This window comes from Cetorhinus maximus, chromosome 2 (assembly GCF_964194155.1).
Source record: "Cetorhinus maximus chromosome 2, sCetMax3.hap1.1, whole genome shotgun sequence".
In the NCBI taxonomy this organism is placed as follows: domain Eukaryota; kingdom Metazoa; phylum Chordata; class Chondrichthyes; order Lamniformes; family Cetorhinidae; genus Cetorhinus; species Cetorhinus maximus.
The window spans coordinates 51309649-51327943 of NC_135880.1; the positions used below are offsets into that span (position 1 = coordinate 51309649).

The window sequence follows — 18295 nt, forward strand, 5'->3', positions numbered from 1 at the left end:
CACAAATATGTATTTAACATAGCTGCTGGAATTTACTTTGGGAAAAATTGACACAAAGTGTGAAACAAAACATGGGGATGGAAGTAATGTCGTTTTGACAGGATATATGTGCAAATGCAACATTTTTAGTATGAATTAGATATAAATGTAGTTCCGTATAAAAGGCCAAAGCTTCATGGGGCTAATTTTAAGTACCTCAGACTGGCGTGAATGAGACACTAGCAGCCTACATGTGGCATCAGCCACTTACTATCCTGTTTACACTGGCAGCAGCTTAGATTAGATCCTGAGAGACAAAGGACAACAATCATAACTTTCAATTACAAATGCAAGATACAAAATACAGTAGAGAAACAGACAAAGACATCTTTCGAACATCTTTATCTATTGGAAGAATTCAATGCAAGAGCAGGCATGCACCATGAGGCATGGCCCTCCTGTCTTGGACATCACGGCTGGAAAAGATAAATGAGAATGGACAGAGGCTACTTGAGCTTTGCCTGCTACCACAAGTTTTGTGAAGCTTTGTGTAACTAGCACCTTCTTTGATAACAAACCATGCCACAATGTGTCCTGGAGACATCCAAGGTCATGCACTAATTGGCTGTGATCATCACCAGATGTGACTCTCTGAACAACATTCTCATTACATGCAGGTACCAACTCAGTGCTAAATTTGATAGATCATTCCCTAGTATGCACTAGGGTGAGGCCCAACCCTTGAAGTTCTTTCAGTCGAAGTAGAAATACTATCAACGTCAGCCATTCTGCCTACCCAGATAAAAAACATTTCCACAATTCGATTAAGCTGGCGCTCTCCAGCATTTCCACATAGAGTACAGAAGCAAAACAGAACATACTCCGTGTCACCATCTACAATGCTGCACTCTCAACAAATGAAAAGCAAGAGTGGAAAATGCTGACTGTTCAAAGCTAACACCAATATGATGGAACCTATCATTGAAGCCAAGCAATCCACTCTCATTCATATCAAGAGAGATCTGAGCGAGAAATCTCTGAATGCACTAAGAGCCGCTTGAAGTAAAGTTCAACAGGCTGCTAGGTGGTGTGCCAATGACTACTGGTTACAACTCTGCCAGAATATCCAGATGTCCTTTGACACAGGGAATGCCAGGGGCATGTATGATGGGATCAACAAATCAACAGATCCATCAGCAAAGAAAATGGCTTCATTGAAAACAAAGGCAGGGGAGGTCATCACTGACAGCAATAAACAGTTGGAAAGATGGGTGGAACATTACCTTGAGTTGTACTCCAGGGAGAACATTGTCACTGAGGGAGCTCTAAACATGATAGAAAGCTTCAGTATTCTAATCCCAGCTCCAGCCGTGTATTCACTATACACCCTGACCTTCCCCTCTCTGATGCTAAACATTCAGCGCTCAGCAAAGGACTCAGTTTCATACCCTCATCTCAATGAATTTCAGGCTCGGCACGATGCTGAACTCTTCTTCCGCCGCCTTTGTCTCCATGCTCACTTCTTTGGGCAGGAGTCCTCTCCCCGTTCAACGGATCCTTTTACCCGCCTCCAATATTCTCCCTCCACCTGGAACCTCCCTCTGGGTTCTTACCTGCTCTTGATCTTTTCATTGAGAACTGTCGGCGTGACATCAGTCGTCTCAATTTCTCTGCTCCTCTCACCCACTCTAACCTGTCTCTTTCTGAACTTGCCACGTTCCATTCTCTCAGGTCCAACCCTGACTTTGTCATCAAACCTGCTGACAAGGATGGTGCTGTTGTTGTCTGGAGTCCTGACCTCTACGTCGCAGAGGTTGAACGCCAACTCGCAGACACTTCCTCCTACCTCCCCCTGGACCATGACCCCACCACTGAACATCAAGCCATTGTTTCCAGGACTGTCACTGACCTCATCTCCTCTGGAGATCTTCCCTCCACAGCTTCCAACCTCATAGTCTCCCAACCTCGGACGGCCCGCTTCTACCTCCTACCCAAAATCCACAAACAGGACTGTCCCGGCAGACCGATCATGTCAGCTTGTTCCTGCCCCACTGAACTCATTTCTTGCTATCTTGGCTCCATTCTCTCTCCCCTTGTCCAGTCCCTTCCCACCTATGTCCACGATTCCTCTGACACCCTACATCATATCAACAATTTCCAGTTCCCTGGCACCAACCACCTCCTCTTCAGCATGGACGTCCAATCCCTCTACACCTCCATCCCCCACCGGGATGGTCTGAGGGTTCTCCGCTTCTTCCTCGAACAGAGGCCCGAACAATCCCCATCCACCACCACTCTCCTCCGTCTGGCTGAACTTATTCTCTCACTGAACAATTTCTCCTTAAACTTGTCTCACTTCCTCCAAGTTAAAGGTATGGCTATGGGTACCCGCATGGGCCCCATTTATGCCTGTCTCTTTATGGGATATGTGGAACATTCCTTGTTCCAGTCCTACTCCGGCCCCCTCCCACAACTCTTTCTCTGGTACATCGATGATTGCTTCGGTGCTGCTTCATGCTCTCGTCTGGACCTGGAAAAGTTTATTAATTTTGCTTCCAATTTCCACCCCTGCATCATTTTCACATGGTCCATCACTGACACTTCCCTTCCCTTCCTTGACCTCTCTGTCTCAATTTCTGGTGATAGACAGTCCACCAATATTCATTACAAGCCTACCAACTCTCACAGCTACCTCGACTACAGCTCCTCATACCCTGCTTCCTGTAAGGACTCCATCCCATTCTCTTAGTTCCTTCGCCTTCATCGCATCTGTTCTGATGATGCCACTTTCTAAAACAGTTCTTCTGACATGTCTTCCTTCTTGCTTAACCAAGGTTTTCCACCCACGGTGGTTGACAGGGCCCTCAACCGTGTCCGGCCCATCTCCCGTGCATCTGCCCTCACACCTTCCTCTCCCTCCCAGAAACATGATAGGGTCCCCCTTGTCCTCACTTTTCACCCCACCAGCCTCCGCATTCAAAGGATCATCCTCCACCATTTCCGCTAACTCCAGCATGATGCCACCACCAAACACATCTTCCCTTCACCCCCAGCTGTCGGCATTCCGTAGGGACCGTTCCCTCCGGGACACCCTGGTCCACTCCTCCATCACCCCCTACATCTCAACTCCCTCCCACGGCACCTTTCCATGCAACCGCAGAAGGTGCAACACCTGCCCTTCACATGCACTTCCCTCAATTTAGTCTACTGCATTGGCTGCTCCCAATGCGGTCTCCTCTACTTTGGAGAGATCAAATGCAGACTAGGTGACCGCTTTGTGGAACACCTTCGGTCTGTCCGCAAACATGACCCAGACCTCCCTGTCGCTTGCCATTTCAACACCCCATCCTGCTTTCATGCCCACATGTCCATCCTTGGCCTGCTGCAATGTTCTAGTGAAGCTCAACGCAAACTGGAGGAACATCACCTCATCTTCCAATTAGGGACTTTACAGCTTTCCGGATTTAACATTGAGTTCAACAAGTTCAGATCATGAACTCTCTCCTCCATCCCCACCCCCTTTCTGATCCCCCTTTTTTCTAATAATTTATATATTTTTAAAATATATTTTTCTTTTCCCCCTATTTCTATTATTATTTTAAAATTTATTTCCATCCGTTGTTTTACCTCCACCTTTTAGCCTATTTCGATCCCTTCCCCCTACCCCACCCCCACTAGGGCTATCTGTCACTTGCTCGTCCTGCTCTCTACCCTTAATGTCACCATTAGCACATTCCTTAGCTAATATCACCACCTTTTGTCTATGACATCTTTGGCAATCTCTTCTTGGCCTCCACCCATCACTGGCCCTCTATCCAGCTCCACCTGTCCCACCCCCCCTTAAACAGCTTATATTTCACCTCATTTCTACTTTTCTTTAGTTCTGATGAAAAGTCACACGGACTCAAAACGTTAACTGTGTTCCTCTCCACAGATGCTGTCAGACCTGCTGAGTTTTTCCAGCTATTTTTGTTTTTTTTTTCAGATTTCCAGCATCCACAGTATTTTGCTTTTATGATAGAAAGCCTGTTTGTAATGACAGAGCTGCATATCAATCCAACAATGGAGCAGATTAGCAAAGCTATTTATTCGCTTTCCAATGGGCAAAGCTCCAGGTGCTGATGCTATACCACTTGAACTCATCAAGCACAAGAAACTGGCACTCCTGCAACACCTGCATGAACTTCTCTGTCTCTGCTGGGGGGATGAGCCAGTGCGCCAGGATATGATTGATTATGATTGTAACCCTGTACAAGAACAAGGGCAACTGCAATGATTACAACATCTATTGAGGCATCACCCTGCTGAGCGTCGTAGGAAAAGCAATTACCCATGTTGCCCTTGTCAGTCTGCAGATCTTGGCTGAGCACATCTGAAGGGTCATACGGACTCGAAATGTCAACTGTATCCCTCTCCGCAGATGCTGTCAGACCTGCTGAGTTTTTCCAGGTATTTTTGTTTTTATCCTGAATCCCAGTCTGGTTACAGAACTGGAAGATCTACAATTGACATGAACTTCTCAGTCCAGCAGCTGCAAGAGAAATGCCATGAAGAAAGGAGGCCACTATACACTGCCTTCATTGATCCCACTAAGAAATTCGACCATGTGAGCAGAGGCTGTCTATTTAAGCTGTTGGAAAAAATTGGCTGCCTGCTGAAGCTGCTGAATGTGAGCATCTCTTTTCATGACCACGTGATGAGTAAGGTCAACTATGATGGTGCAACATCAGAATTCTTTGAGGTCCCCAGTACGGTCAAATTGGGTTGTGTTCTGGTACCAGTACTCTTTGACATATTCTTCTCTTTGCTGCTGTTAAATGGTTTCAGGTCATCTACAGAGGGTGTTACTTTCATACCAGAACTGATGGGAAGCTGTTCAGCCTTGTTCACCTGAGATCCAAGACAGAGGTGCACCAATCTTCATCAGAGAGTTACTCAACACTGATGATGACTCACTAACATTCCATACACAGGAACATCTGCAGCGACAAATGGACAGACTCTCCCATGGCTGTAGAGTTTAGTTTGACCATCAGCATCAGGAAGACAAATGTCATGGTCCAGGATGTTGCCATACCGCCATCTGTCAGCATTGACACTGTGACACTGGGGATTGTTGATAGCTTCACATATCTTAGGCTCCACAATCACAGTAATCTGTCACTTGATGCTGAAATCAACACACAAAAAACTGTAACTGTTATGTCCAAGCTGAGTAAGAGAGTGTGAACCACATCAACCTAACTGAGAACATCAAACCGCAAAGCCTGAGTCCTCAGTACACTCCTCTACATTGGTGAGACCTGGACAACATATGTTAGGCAGAAGAAAAGGCTGAACAGTTTCAATCTTTTCTGTCTCAGACATATTCACAGCCTCTCTTGGCAAGACAAGATCACAAACTCAGAGGTCCAGGAGCATACACTCATTGCTAAGACGCTGCGTCGGTTCAGTCATGTTCATCGGATGGACGATGGCAGTATACCTAAAGATTTTCTGAACGGTGAATTGGCCACTGGGTCATGACTTCCTGAGCACCCGTGCCTCCACTACAAGGAACCACGCAAGCGAGGTATGAAGATGGTGGATATTGACACTGACAGCTGAGATACAGTCACTGATGGCTATGATCTCTTGAGGTTGACTGGAAGGGATTGGAAGAGGCGAGCAGAAACAAAAAGCTCAGCTGGCCAAAAAGAGGCCCCAAAGAAAACAGGGGCCTGAAAATCCTGCACCTTCTCAGCCCACTGCCTTTATCTGCAGCAAATGTGGCTCCTGAGCCACACCAGGGGGTACTTAACACGGAGTCGACCACCGGAGCGCAAACTGTAACGTTTCTCTATTTTATTAATGCTAACATCATTAATGCTTCTCTGCTAAAGTATTATTATCTGCTGAAAAATTCGCTCTTAATCCTTCCAAGTTCCAAACATGCCATACTATGTGGTTTACTTCATAACTGTGTTGAAATCAGGACTTATCACATAGCTTCCTATTGTTGGGACCTCGGAATTGTGGAGCTGCTTACTTCCCTTCGTCAGTCATTCCTTCTACAATTTTCTAGCTTTTATACGTTTACTGCCACCCAACTTCCTGATTTACTACATCTTAATTTTCATTCTTTTCATCTGAGTAATGCTTGTCGCCTGTTTCCTGAATAATAATAATAATAATGGCTATGACTCGTTGAAACTGGGGCAAAGATTTGAAATTATTGAATTGGCTAACCTCTTTGCTCACTAGCTCATTTGCAATTCCAGTGGGGTCATAATTCCAGAAGACAACATTCATAAATGAACAAATTACAGCAGATTCTTCCTAGAGGTCTATGTGATATGTGTCTATGTGTCTATTCTCTCAAAGTATCATATATTTGTATGTTAATTACCAGTAAGTATATTATTTTCAAAACAAAAACAGAAAATGCTGGAAAAACTCAGCTGTTCTGGCAGCATCTGTGGAAAGAGAAACAGAGGCCAGAAATTTCCGCCTATTGGGGGGGTTGTGCGGGGGTGGGCGTGAACCCAATCGGCGCCCTCGATCAGGTCCGCGCCACCATTTTAGGTGGGCGGGCCTTAATTGGCCCCTTAATCGACACACGCCTGGAAGCGCTGAGCGCTCCCTGTGCAGGCGGGCGGGGATTTCCTGAGTGGTTCCCTGCGCTCTTTCGCGCCTGCGCACGAAAGAGCGCAGAGACCTCCCTGAGTCATGGAGGTGCCTCAGGGAGATTTGTTTAAGTCATGGAAATTTGAATAAAGGTGGGAAAAAAATTTAAGGACATATCCCCTCATGTGAAACTGACACATGAGCTGGGACATTTCCATTATTTATTTCAAAGATTTTAATTAAATAATAAACCCTTCATGGAAACCTCATCCCACCTGTGGATGAGGTTTCATGAAAAATGCGAAGGCCGCTTGGGATCTTCGCCTGCCCGTCAACCTTAAGGTTGGACAGGCAGCTCAGTCAATTACTTTAATTACTTTTTAACAGGCCTTAATAGGCCTTTGCCAGTTCGGCGGACGCGCAGCAGAGTCGGCTGCATGCATGCTGAACTGAATATCTGAATGACGTGCGGTGACGTCGGGGTGCCCACCTGACATCACCATGCATCATTTTGTGCGTCGGCAAGCGGGCCCCGCCCTCCGCTCACCGAGGGGAAAATGCTGCCCAGAGTTTCTTGCCAAAGGAGAGATTCCTTCCAAGCCATGCACTATCCCGGCTTGGAACTCTATCGCTGTTCCTTCACTGTCACTGGGTCCAAAACCTGAAACTCCATTCCTTACTGCACTGTGGGTGTGCCTACACCAGATGGACTGCAGCAATTCAAGAAGGCAGCTCTGAAGAAGTTTTGAGGAAGAGTCATATTAGACTCGGGGCATTGACTCTGTTTCTCTCCCCAGAGATGCCGCCAGACCTGCTGAGTCTTTCCAGCATTTTCTGTTTTTGTTTTGAATTTCCAGCATCTGCACTATTTTGCTTTTATTGAAGTATATTACATTTTTCTCTTGATGCTCTTTTACTGCGTTTGTTCCTTCCAAAGTCGTTTTGATGATTAATTTTAATGTTTTCTGCAAATATTTTTCTTTATTGTTGTCCTAAAAAGGAAAATGCTTGCCACGCCCAATTTCCACCAAATTGTTTGATTCAAATTCAAGAAAAAAACTAACAAAATTAGTAAGTTTTAATATAGACAGTAACCACAGGAAGATTCTATTGTGTGTTTTCAATTTTCTCTGTACCATGTAGCAAACATTTGGATAACACTATTTTGTTTTTACTCATCCGTGGGATGTGAGTGTCACTCGCAAGGCAGCATTTGTTACCAATCCCTAATTGCCCTTGAGAAGGTGGTGATGACCTGCCTTCTTGAACTGCTGCAGTCTACTTGGTGTAGGTACACCCACAGTGCTGTAGGAAGTGACAGTGAAAGAAGAGCGATATAATTCCAAGTCAGGGTGGTGCATGGCTTGGTCGGAAACTTGGTGTTGTTCTCATATGTCTGCTGCCCTTGTCTTTGGGTTGGAAGGTACTGTCAAAGAAACCTTGGCAAGTTGCTGCCGTGAATCTTCTAGATGGTGCACAGCTGCCACCGTGCGTCAGTGGTGGAGGGGTGAATGTTGAAGATGGCGGATGGGGCGCCAGTCAAGTGGACTGCTTTGTCCTGGAGGATGCCGGACTTTCTGAGTGTTGTTAGTAACTGGTCCAGTTAAGTTTTTGATCAATGGTAACCCTCAGGATTTTGATGGTGGGGGATTCAGCGATGGTAATGCCATTCAATGTCAAGGGGAGATGGTTGGAGTATCTTTTTGGGAGATGATCGTTGGCTGGTGTTTGTGTGGTGTGAATGTTACTTGCCACTTATCTACTCAAATCTAGATGTTGCACAGGTCTTGCTGCACGCGTGCACAGACTGCTTCAGGGTTGAGGAGTCATGAGTGGTACTGAACACTGAACAATATTCAGTGAACATCCTCACTTCTGACCTTATGTTGGAAGCAAAGTCATCGATGAGGCAACTGGAGATGGTTAAGCCTAGGTCACTACCCTGAGGAACTCCTGTAGCAACATCCTGGGGCTGAGATAATTGGCCACCAACATCGCACCTATCTTCCTTTGTGCTCGATATGATGTATTGTCACCTCCCAAGTATGTTCCCATCCTTCTCAGCACTGCATGTTTGAATCCCGCCAATCAAGTTTCTGCCCCTGTTAGACCGAAACAATTTATATCAAAGTCAAAATTATATCCTATATGACTGCGACAAAGGTAGACTTTCTGTGTTCAGTGCTTTCAGACTTTTCTTTACATCACATGCAGTGAATCAAATTGGCTGAAGACTGGCATCCGTGATGTAGGGGACTTCAGGAGGAGGCTAAGATGGATCATCCACTTGACACTTCTGGCTGAAGATGGTTGCAAATTTTTCAGCCTTGTCTTTTGTACTGATGTGCTAGGCTTCACCATTATGAAGGATGGGGATGGTTTTTAAGCCTCCATTTCTGGTTATTTGTTTAATTGTCCACCACCTTTCATGGCTTGATGTGATAGGACTACAGAGCTTTGATCTGATCTGTTTATTGTGGAATCGCTTAGCTCGATCACATGCAGCTTCTGCTGTTTAGTGGCATGCTGTCCTGTGTTGTAGCTTCACCAGGTTGGCACCACATTTTTAGCTATGCCTGGTGCTGCTCCTCATTAAACCACGGTTGATTCCTTGGCTTAATGGTGATGGTAGAATGAAGGATATGCCAGATCATAACCTTACAGATTGTACTGCAATACAATTCTTCTGCTCTTAGTGGCCCACAGCGTACCATAAATGTTGAGTTTTGAGCTGCTAGATATATTCTGAATTTGTCCCATTTAGCACAGTGATAGAGCCACACAACATGATAGAGGGTTTCCTCAGTGTGAAGAATGTTCTTGGTCTCCACAAGGACTTAGCAGTGGTCACTCCTACCAATACTGCCATGAAGAGTTGCATCTGCGACAGACCCAACAAGGTCAAGTTGGTTTTTCCCTTTTGTTGGCTTCCGTACCACCTGCTGCAGGCCCAGTCTGGCAGATACATCCTTCAGCACTTGGCCGGCTTGGTTATTAGTGGTACTACTGAGCACTGCAGTCTCCCACCCAAAGTAGATTCTGTGCCCTTGTGAACATCAGTGCTTATTCCAAGTTGTGTTCAACAGGGAAGAGTAGTGATTCATTAGTTGAGGAATGGAGGTTGGTGATTACCCAGGTTTAATCTGATGCAATGAATCTTCATGGGGTCTGGTGTCAATGTTGAGGACTCCCTGGGTTATGCCTTCTTGACTGCATACACTGTACCACCACCTCCCAGGGTTATGCCTTCCTGACTGTATACCCTGTTACGCCACCTCTGGTGGATCTGTCCTGTCTCCTAGGTGATCTGTCAGGGGTTTTTAATGCTTTTTCAGCTTTTCTGTCATGGTTTGATACAACTTAGTGGCTTGCTAGGCCATTTCAGAAGACAGTTAAGAGTAAGAAGCTACATTGCTGTGTGTCTGGACTCGCATGTAAGCCAGGCCAAGGAAGGATGGCAGATTCCTTCCCTCAAGGATATTAATGAACCAAATAGGTTTTTACAGTAATCCAATAGTTTCACGGTCACCATTACTGAGACTAGATTTTTATTCCAGATTTATTCATTGTTTGAATTGAAATCCCTCAGCCATCTTGGTGGAATTTGAACTTGTGTCACCAAAGCATTAGCCTGGGCCTCTGAATTACTCATCTAGTAAATTACCATTGCACTATTGTACCCATGGAAATTGATAACTTTATTAAAATAACTCTGTTTATTTTTAAAAAGAAAGGAAGAGAGATAAGTGTGACTAAAAAGAGGGTTAGTAGTCACGCTGCAAAATCTTTTCCCAGCCAGCAACAATGACAGGTGTCAGAGAACAAAATAAATCCCATCTTTTTGGCTTGGAAACAATGGATGGTGGAAATGGAGTAGAAATGGCAGTGGAACTAAAGTAAAAATTCCAGAACAAAAATATTTTAACAAAGATACACCAATGGTAACTGAAATCAATGTAAAATTTCTAAAATTTAAATGCATTGTCTTCTCCCCCATACTCTTTCATACATTACTTATTTACTCCACTGGAGTACTGTAAGTCCAAAGCTTGGTTCACAATTTTTACTATAAGAAAACCTGTTTCATGAATTCCAAAAATTCATTAAAACTTTAACTAGACTAAGATATCAAGTTCTAATATTATCTCCAGCATCCAGATTAAATGGCTTAAAAAAATGGCTGAAGTCAGATTTTGTGGGCACGGGTGGTTTCTTCAGTTTGCAATATTCGTGTGTTGATCATTCTAAAACCAATATGCTGAGCAGCATTTCTTACAAAAATGATTCAAAAGAATAAGATTACCCTATAAATAAAATTTCCAAAGTAGCATTCATTCTACCAACTACTGATCCTCTGTCAGCAAGTTTTTAAAAGAAATCCTAATCAGAATTGTAATTCAATCTCCATTTGTATTTTCTCACCAAAGCTGGGACAAAGCCAGAGGAGAAATGACTTTAAAAAAATCAATCTGCACTTTTGTCCTTTGTGTCTGCGATGTCTCCAACAAGGGTTTAACTGAAAGCTAAATCCATGCAAGCCTTTGTTTCAATGAATACCATTCAAAGCCAGAGATTCTTTCAAGTTCAATTGTTTAAACATTCATTCTAAGGATGTGGGTGTTGAAGACAAGCTCAGGATTTATTGCCATTCATAGTTTACTGAGGTGGTGGTGGTGAGCTCGCTTCTTGAACCACTACAGTCTATGTGGTAACAATAACCCCACAATGCTGTTAGGAGACTACAGGGTTTAACTCAGTGGCTTTGAAGAAATGGCAGTGATATATGTCCACGTTAGGATTGTTGCATTCCCATTCACCTACTGTTCTTCTAGGTGGTGAAGGCTGTGGATTTGGGAGTTAAATATGAAGTCTACTTAGAAAGTTTCTGCAGTAAACTGTGTAGGTAATGCACATAGCAACCAGAATATGGCAAAATGGGGAAGTAGGATTTTAGGCTAGTGAATGAGGTGCCAATCAAGTGGATTGCTCAGATGTTTATGCTGTTGAGTTTATGTTGTTGCAGCTGCACCCATTCAGGTAAGAGGAGCGTGTTCCATCATGCATCTGACTTATGCCTTGTATGTTGTGGAGAGTATCGAGGAATCAGGCGGTGAGTCAATCACAACAGAACCTAGGGGAGGATTTTCTCGCCATCGTGCGGGCTGGGCGGGAGCGGGTGCCGGCGGGTGTGCAGCTGATTCAGTGTCCACCCATCGTGATGTGCATCTGGAAGCGCTCAGCCCTTCCTGTGCGAGTGGGGGAGGAGGGAGAGTCGGGGCCGGCACAAAAGAGCGCAGAAATCTCCCTGAGGCAGCTCCGTGCCTCAGGGGGATCAATGTCATAATGAAAAATGGAAAAAAAGAATTTTAAAAATTACTCAGACTTGTCCCCTCGTGTGACAGTGTCACATGAGGTGGGACATGTTTATGTATTTCAATAAAGAATTTTATTTAATTTATAAAGCCTTCAGGAAACCTCATTCCGCCCATGGATGAGGTTTCATGAGAAATGCGAAGGCCACCTGGCCACTAACCTTAAGGCTGGACGGGCAGCCCTGTTAATGATTTCAATTGGTTTTTAAATGGCCTTAACAGGCCTTTGGCAGTTTGGCGGGTGCGCAGCTGACTCCGTACGCGCCCGCCGAACTGAATATCGGAATGATACGTGGTGACGTCGGGACGCACACCTGACATCACTGCGCGTCATTTTACGTGCCGGCAAGTGGGTCCCGCCCCCACACGCCAACCAGAAGATTCAGGCCCTAGTCTCTGACTTGCTCAAGTTGCCATCTCATTTGTCTGGCTGGACCAGCTGATATTCTGGTAAATGGTGACCCTCAGGACATTAATGATAGGGGAATCGGTGACGGTAACACCGTCGAATGTCAAGGAGTAGGAAGCTGGATTCTCGTACTATGTAATCAGCAGGAAGCAGCCTCTTTCATGCCCTCAAAATGAAAGGAAAGCCCACTGATGAAGCAGCTAAAAATAGCTGGGCCTAGGACACTGCCCTGAGGAATTCCTGCAGTTATTTCCTTGGGCTGAGATAATTACTCTATGGCAATCACAACCATCTTTCTTTGTGTTAGGTCTAATTGCAGCTGCTGGAGGGCTGCCTCCTGATCCGCATTAACTTCAATTTTACTGAAGCCCTTGGTGTTATACTCAGTTGAATGCTACCTTGATGTCAAGGGTAGTCATGCCTCCAGAATTTAGCTTGTATCCATGCTTGGACCATGGCTGTAAGAGGTCTGGCGCTGAGTGGTCCAAGTGGAATTAGTTATACCTGAATGTAAAATTGTTGGATTATGTGTAGTCTCTTTGACTTAATTGTTTCTAAAAGTCCCAATAATTTCGGTTTTAAGCCACATGGAACCACAGAGATTCTTAGTAATGTTAAAATTTTAAAGGAAAGTCTAAACAGTGCACACATGCACATGTTGTGTAGCTCAGAGGAAGAGCACTATATGAAATATTTAATGGATTTTATATCATTTAGATTACATAGCAGAGAATATGTATAGCATAATTATGCTGACTGAACTTTCCAGTTATGATCAGTACTATGATCGCTGGGTTACAAGATGGATCTCAGTGCCCTCCATTTGTACGATATATTAATTTTATTTAAGAAATTGCAATGACATTCTTGCGAGTTTTACTTTTACAATTAAATAAATTGATATATAGATTGTGAAACAGCTACAGTAACAGTAATATCCATGTAAAATTTATATCATCCTTAATAGGGCATGGTCAAATTTAATTAATATTGAAAAAGATGATCTTAATAAAGATTGCATGATCACTAAACATGATTATCTTAAAAATATTCTTACATAGCAAAACCATTCAATTAGAGCATTTCACAGTTATTCTTTTGTGATAACTCTGTAAATAGTGCAAATATCAGCAAGCACAAGCACTAAAAAATACAGGCAACACAGGGCAAGGCAACAAGCACAACTGGTGCACAAGTAACATCAGCCAGCCAGTCAGCGATGAAGGTCAACATTCTGTGACTGCTAGTAGCTCAAAGACAGTCATGCAAGGAAGAGGCGTCGCCATGGTCTGTGCTTGCACTTACCAACCTCCACAATACTAGAACAGTTGCGACCTGTGAATCCATCAGGACACTCACATGAGAAAGATTCATCTGCCAACCCTGTCATGCAGGTGCCTCCGTTCTCACATGGGTTGGGTTCACACACTTTCCCTGTTAATAGAAGAAAGAAAGGTTAATAATTAAGGGATTTGTCATGATAAAATGTGCTAAGACCATAAGACGTAGGAGCAGAAGTAGGCCATTCGGCCCATCCAGTCTGCTCCGCCATTCAATGAGATCATGGCTGATCTGATAATCCTCAACTCCAATTTCCTGCCTTTTCCTCATAACCTTTGATTCCCTTACTGATTAAAAATCTGTTTATCTCAGCATTGAATATACTTAATGACCTAGTCGCTACAACCCTCGGCTACAGAAAATTCCACAGAATCACTACCCACTGAGAGAAGAAATTCCTTCTCATCTCTGTTTTAAATGGGTGACCCATTGCTCTGAGATTATGCCCTCTGGTCCTAGACTGTCCCACAAAGGGGAATAACCTCTCAGCATTACCCTGTCAAGCCCCCTAAGAATCTTACATGTTTCAATGAGGTCGCCTCTCATTCTTCTAAACTCCAATGAGTACAGGCCCAACCTACTCAACCACTCCTCATAAGGAAATTCCAGGGTCAACCTAGTAAACCTTCTCTGGACTGCCTCCAATGCCAGTATATCTTTCCTTTGATAAGGGGACCAACCAAAACTGTTCACAGTATTCTAGGTGTGGTCTAACTAGTGCCTTGTATAGTTTTAACAAGACTTCCTTATTTTTATACTCCATTCCCTTTGAAATAAAGGCCAACATTCCATTTGCCTTTCCTATAACCTGCTGATCTTGTATGTTAGCTTTTTGTGATTCGTGCACGAGGACCCCCAAACCCCTCTGTGCTGCAGCTTTCTGCAGTCTTTCTCTGCGGCCAGGATTTTTCGCTGAGCGGGCGGACGTGCGCCCGCCCCACTCGAGCATAAAATGACGCACGATGATGTCAGTCGAGCGCCCCACGTCATCGCGCACTCATGCATTATTTTGCATACATGGGAGTTGGCAGCGTGCCCGCCAACAATTAAAAGACCTATTAAGGCCATTAACAATCCAATTGATTTAAATTTTTTGCTGCCCGTCCAACTGTACGGTTGGCGGGCAGGTGAAAAGGCCAGGCGGCCTTTGCATTTTTTGTGAAACCTCATCCACGGGCGGGATGAGGTTTTGACCTGTCATTAAAATTTTTTTTAAAAATTCATCCTAATTTCTAACATGTTCCTACTCATGTGACTGAGTCACATGAGGAGACATGTTTGTTACAATTTTTAAAATCTTTATTTTTTATTTTCAAAACTGTTCATCTCCCTGAGGCAGCTGAGCGCTGCAGCACGCATTTCACGCTGGACGAGGCTTAATTGGCCCTGTGACACTCCACTAGTTACAGGTTGCCATTCTGAAAATGCCCTCCTTATCCCAACTGTGAATGTTGTGAATGTAGCAATCACAACAAAGTAAATGAATTGATAGCCCGCATTGAAGTAAATAAATACGATCTAGTAGCCATTATGGAGACATAGCTGCAGGATGATAGGGACTGGGTGCTGAATATTGAAGGGTATATGAGAACTAGCCAATTCTCCATGCTAATATACTATCCCCAACACCATGCGCTCTTATCTTAAGTAGCCTTATGTGCGGTACCTTGTTGAACGCCTTTTGGAAATCCAAATATATTACATCTACTGGTTCTCCTTTATCTATCCTGCTTGTTACCTCCTCAAGGAATTCTAAAAGTTTATCAGGCATGATTTCCCCTTCATGAAGCCATACTGACTCTGCTTGATTATATTGTGCGTTTCTAAATGCTCTGCTATTACATCCTTTATAATGGACTCTAACATTTTCCCAATGACGGATGTTACTGGCCTATAGTAACTTGTTTTTTGTCTCCAAGGCAAGATCAAGAAGATTATATAATAAGATCAAGACAAATTTTCATATCACAATTGTGACAACTGAATGTTCAGTAAGAATGTAGACGCCATGTAGGCAACAATGCAGCAGTGAAGTCACCTATTACATGTTAAAACCTTTGGTTGAATCTCAACAATCCATCCCAAAATGAATGATAGAACATTTCAGCTTCCCGTATACCATTTTAAAACTGTCCAATTGCACTTGCAAGTTATGCCTATACATTGTGCTACAGTGGACCTTTGCTATGATAAACAATACTACCAAGTAACATTAGGTGCAAACCCCAGTATTGGGATAGTATTGCATTATTATAAGTCAGCTTAGTTTTATGACAATGTAACCGAGTGTTTGCAAAGGAATAATTTTCCCACAGTAAATGCTCATTCATAGAAATCTGAAAGGTAAAGTACATGCTTTACAGCAAGCTATTTATGAAGAAAACAATTAGAATTTTGCTATGCATAGCACACACAAGAATTCTTCTCTATGGTCTGTAAAGGTACTTCCCTCCACATTTAAAGGGTCAGAATGATGTTCTCTTCAACTGCAGATAGGCTGAAACCTGGGTATTCCTTTCCTGACTTAGGTCTAATGACAATCAACAATCTCCAGTTTCCAAATCAGATATGGACAAATACAACAAACCTCACAATTAGCATCTAACAGTAACAGAGCTGATACCTACCTCTAAAAACTCATTTTGAAAAATTTACTTCAAAGTCAATCTAGGTACACAGGAACAAAAATATGACAGCGTTCCGAGAGTAAAAACCAATGTAAAATCTGCATACTTTCACAATAGCCTATCACAAGGACTATAGTAAGGAATGCAACTCATTCTCTATTACACAAGATTTAAGGTTGGAGCAACCAAATCATCCTTTTCTGACACAAGGACATTGAAGATAACTGAAGTATTTTATCACTACCCTATGAACAGCTAATTCTACATGTACCAGCAATCCTATTTATGACTTTCTTGACTGTGAGGCTCAACTGTTCACTGTACTAATCGGCATCACCATCAGGGATGCCCACAAATAGCAATACACATTACATTAATTAGTAAACTTAATTGGGGAGGGGTGGGGGGGGGTGGTGGGTGGGGGTGGTGATGGGGAGGCTCATATTAATTCACAGTTACTGTTAGGTCTCAAAATGTATCATTAACCAAGCATGGTAAAGCCTCAGTCACCGACATCAAACGCGATGTAATCACCAACTTGGATGAATGTGTATCACCAAACAGAACCTCAAGATCCATTAAGGAACAAATCTTACATAAAAGTAGTGCACTTTGCTCAAGTCCCCATATTGAGCAAGAGAGCTGTAAAATTCCAGAATTTCAGGGAATGTATTATTTTGCAGGTATGTCAGGCCCATCCATAGTATTTTTCAATCTAATAAAAGTTGCAATAAATCTTTAAAGCCACTCTCAAAGCGAGATTGCTTCAGAATAAATATTCGGATCAATACAAGGTCTTCTTGAGAGGAAGGGGCAAGAGAAAGTTAGAAAGAGAGGGAGTGAAGGAGAAAGTACATTTACAGTATTTGAAGAAAATAAATCTCTTCAGTGTTAAGTTTGAAATTACAAAAGCAATTAGGTCACTAATATCACTGATTAATGGTTATGGTGATTAAATTGAGCTCTGTAGTGCCTTTTTAGATGTTATGTGGTCACCTAGTGCTCAAAAATGGGGTCAGTGATAACTGTGTGTACATTTCCGTCAGGGATTGCACAGGATGGCATCTTGGTATAGGGATTTGTGCATGCACACCTAATAGTCACCAGCAGCATACAAACCAGACAGATTACGACATCAATCAGTGTGCAATGCTCATTGACTCCAGCACTGCCATTTCCCAACTCCACACCCCAGGATTTTTCCCTCATCGGGTGGACTCAACGGGGGGGCGGGGGCAGTCGAGAAGCTGGCCGCCACCAGCGATCGGGGCCGGACCATGATTTCACACCGCCGGGCGTCCAGCGTGAAACGCCAGCAGCAGCGCTCAGCACTGCCTGTGCCGGGGGCGGGGGGGAGGAGGGCTAGTGCGAACTTTGCGCATCTGTGCAGGTGCATGCTTGAAAATCTTCCTGAGGCACAGAGCTGCCTCAGGGGGCTGAACATTTTTCAAAATAAAAAATAAAACTTTCTGAAATGTTATGAAACATGTCCCCTCCTGTAATTCTGTCACATGAACAGGGACATGTTATTAATTAAATTTAAAACATTTTTATTTTATTTGCTTCAGGAAACCTAATCCCGCCTGTGGATGAGGTTTCCAAAAAAATGCAAAGGCCGCTTGGCCTTTCGCCTGCCTGCCAAACATAAGGTTGGACGGGCAGTGAAAAATTTCCTTTAATTACCTATTTAATGGCCTTAATAGGCCTTTTAATTGTCGGTGGGTGCGCTGCTGACTCCAGTGTGCACCCGCCAACCGAAATATCGCATGAGTGCGCAATGATGTCGGGACGCTTGCCCGACATCATCGCGCGTCATTTTACATTCAGGTTGGGCGCACCCCGCCCGACGAGCTAAAGATTCAGCCCCTGGTCTTAATCGCCCTCAGCTGAACATGACTTTCAATAGAACGAAAGAACCTTTGCTATAACTATTAAAAGGGATCGTGAGCTAGTTATAGATT

The 18295-nt window shown here is 43.7% G+C and overlaps 1 protein-coding gene across 3 annotated transcripts in view; it reads right to left on the reverse strand.

Annotated features, from left to right (window-relative positions):
* edil3b (EGF like and discoidin domains 3b) overlaps window positions 1–18295 on the reverse strand; it is a 311349-nt gene that overhangs the window by 232812 nt on the left and 60242 nt on the right. For 2 of the 3 annotated variants that reach the window (XM_078564719.1, XM_078564710.1), the window contains exon 2: window positions 13672–13800. In XM_078564719.1, the coding sequence (XP_078420845.1) occupies window positions 13672–13800 (129 nt within the window). The remainder of the gene's footprint in view (window positions 1–13671; window positions 13801–18295) is intronic. The other variant, XM_078564731.1, reaches the window with a different exon arrangement.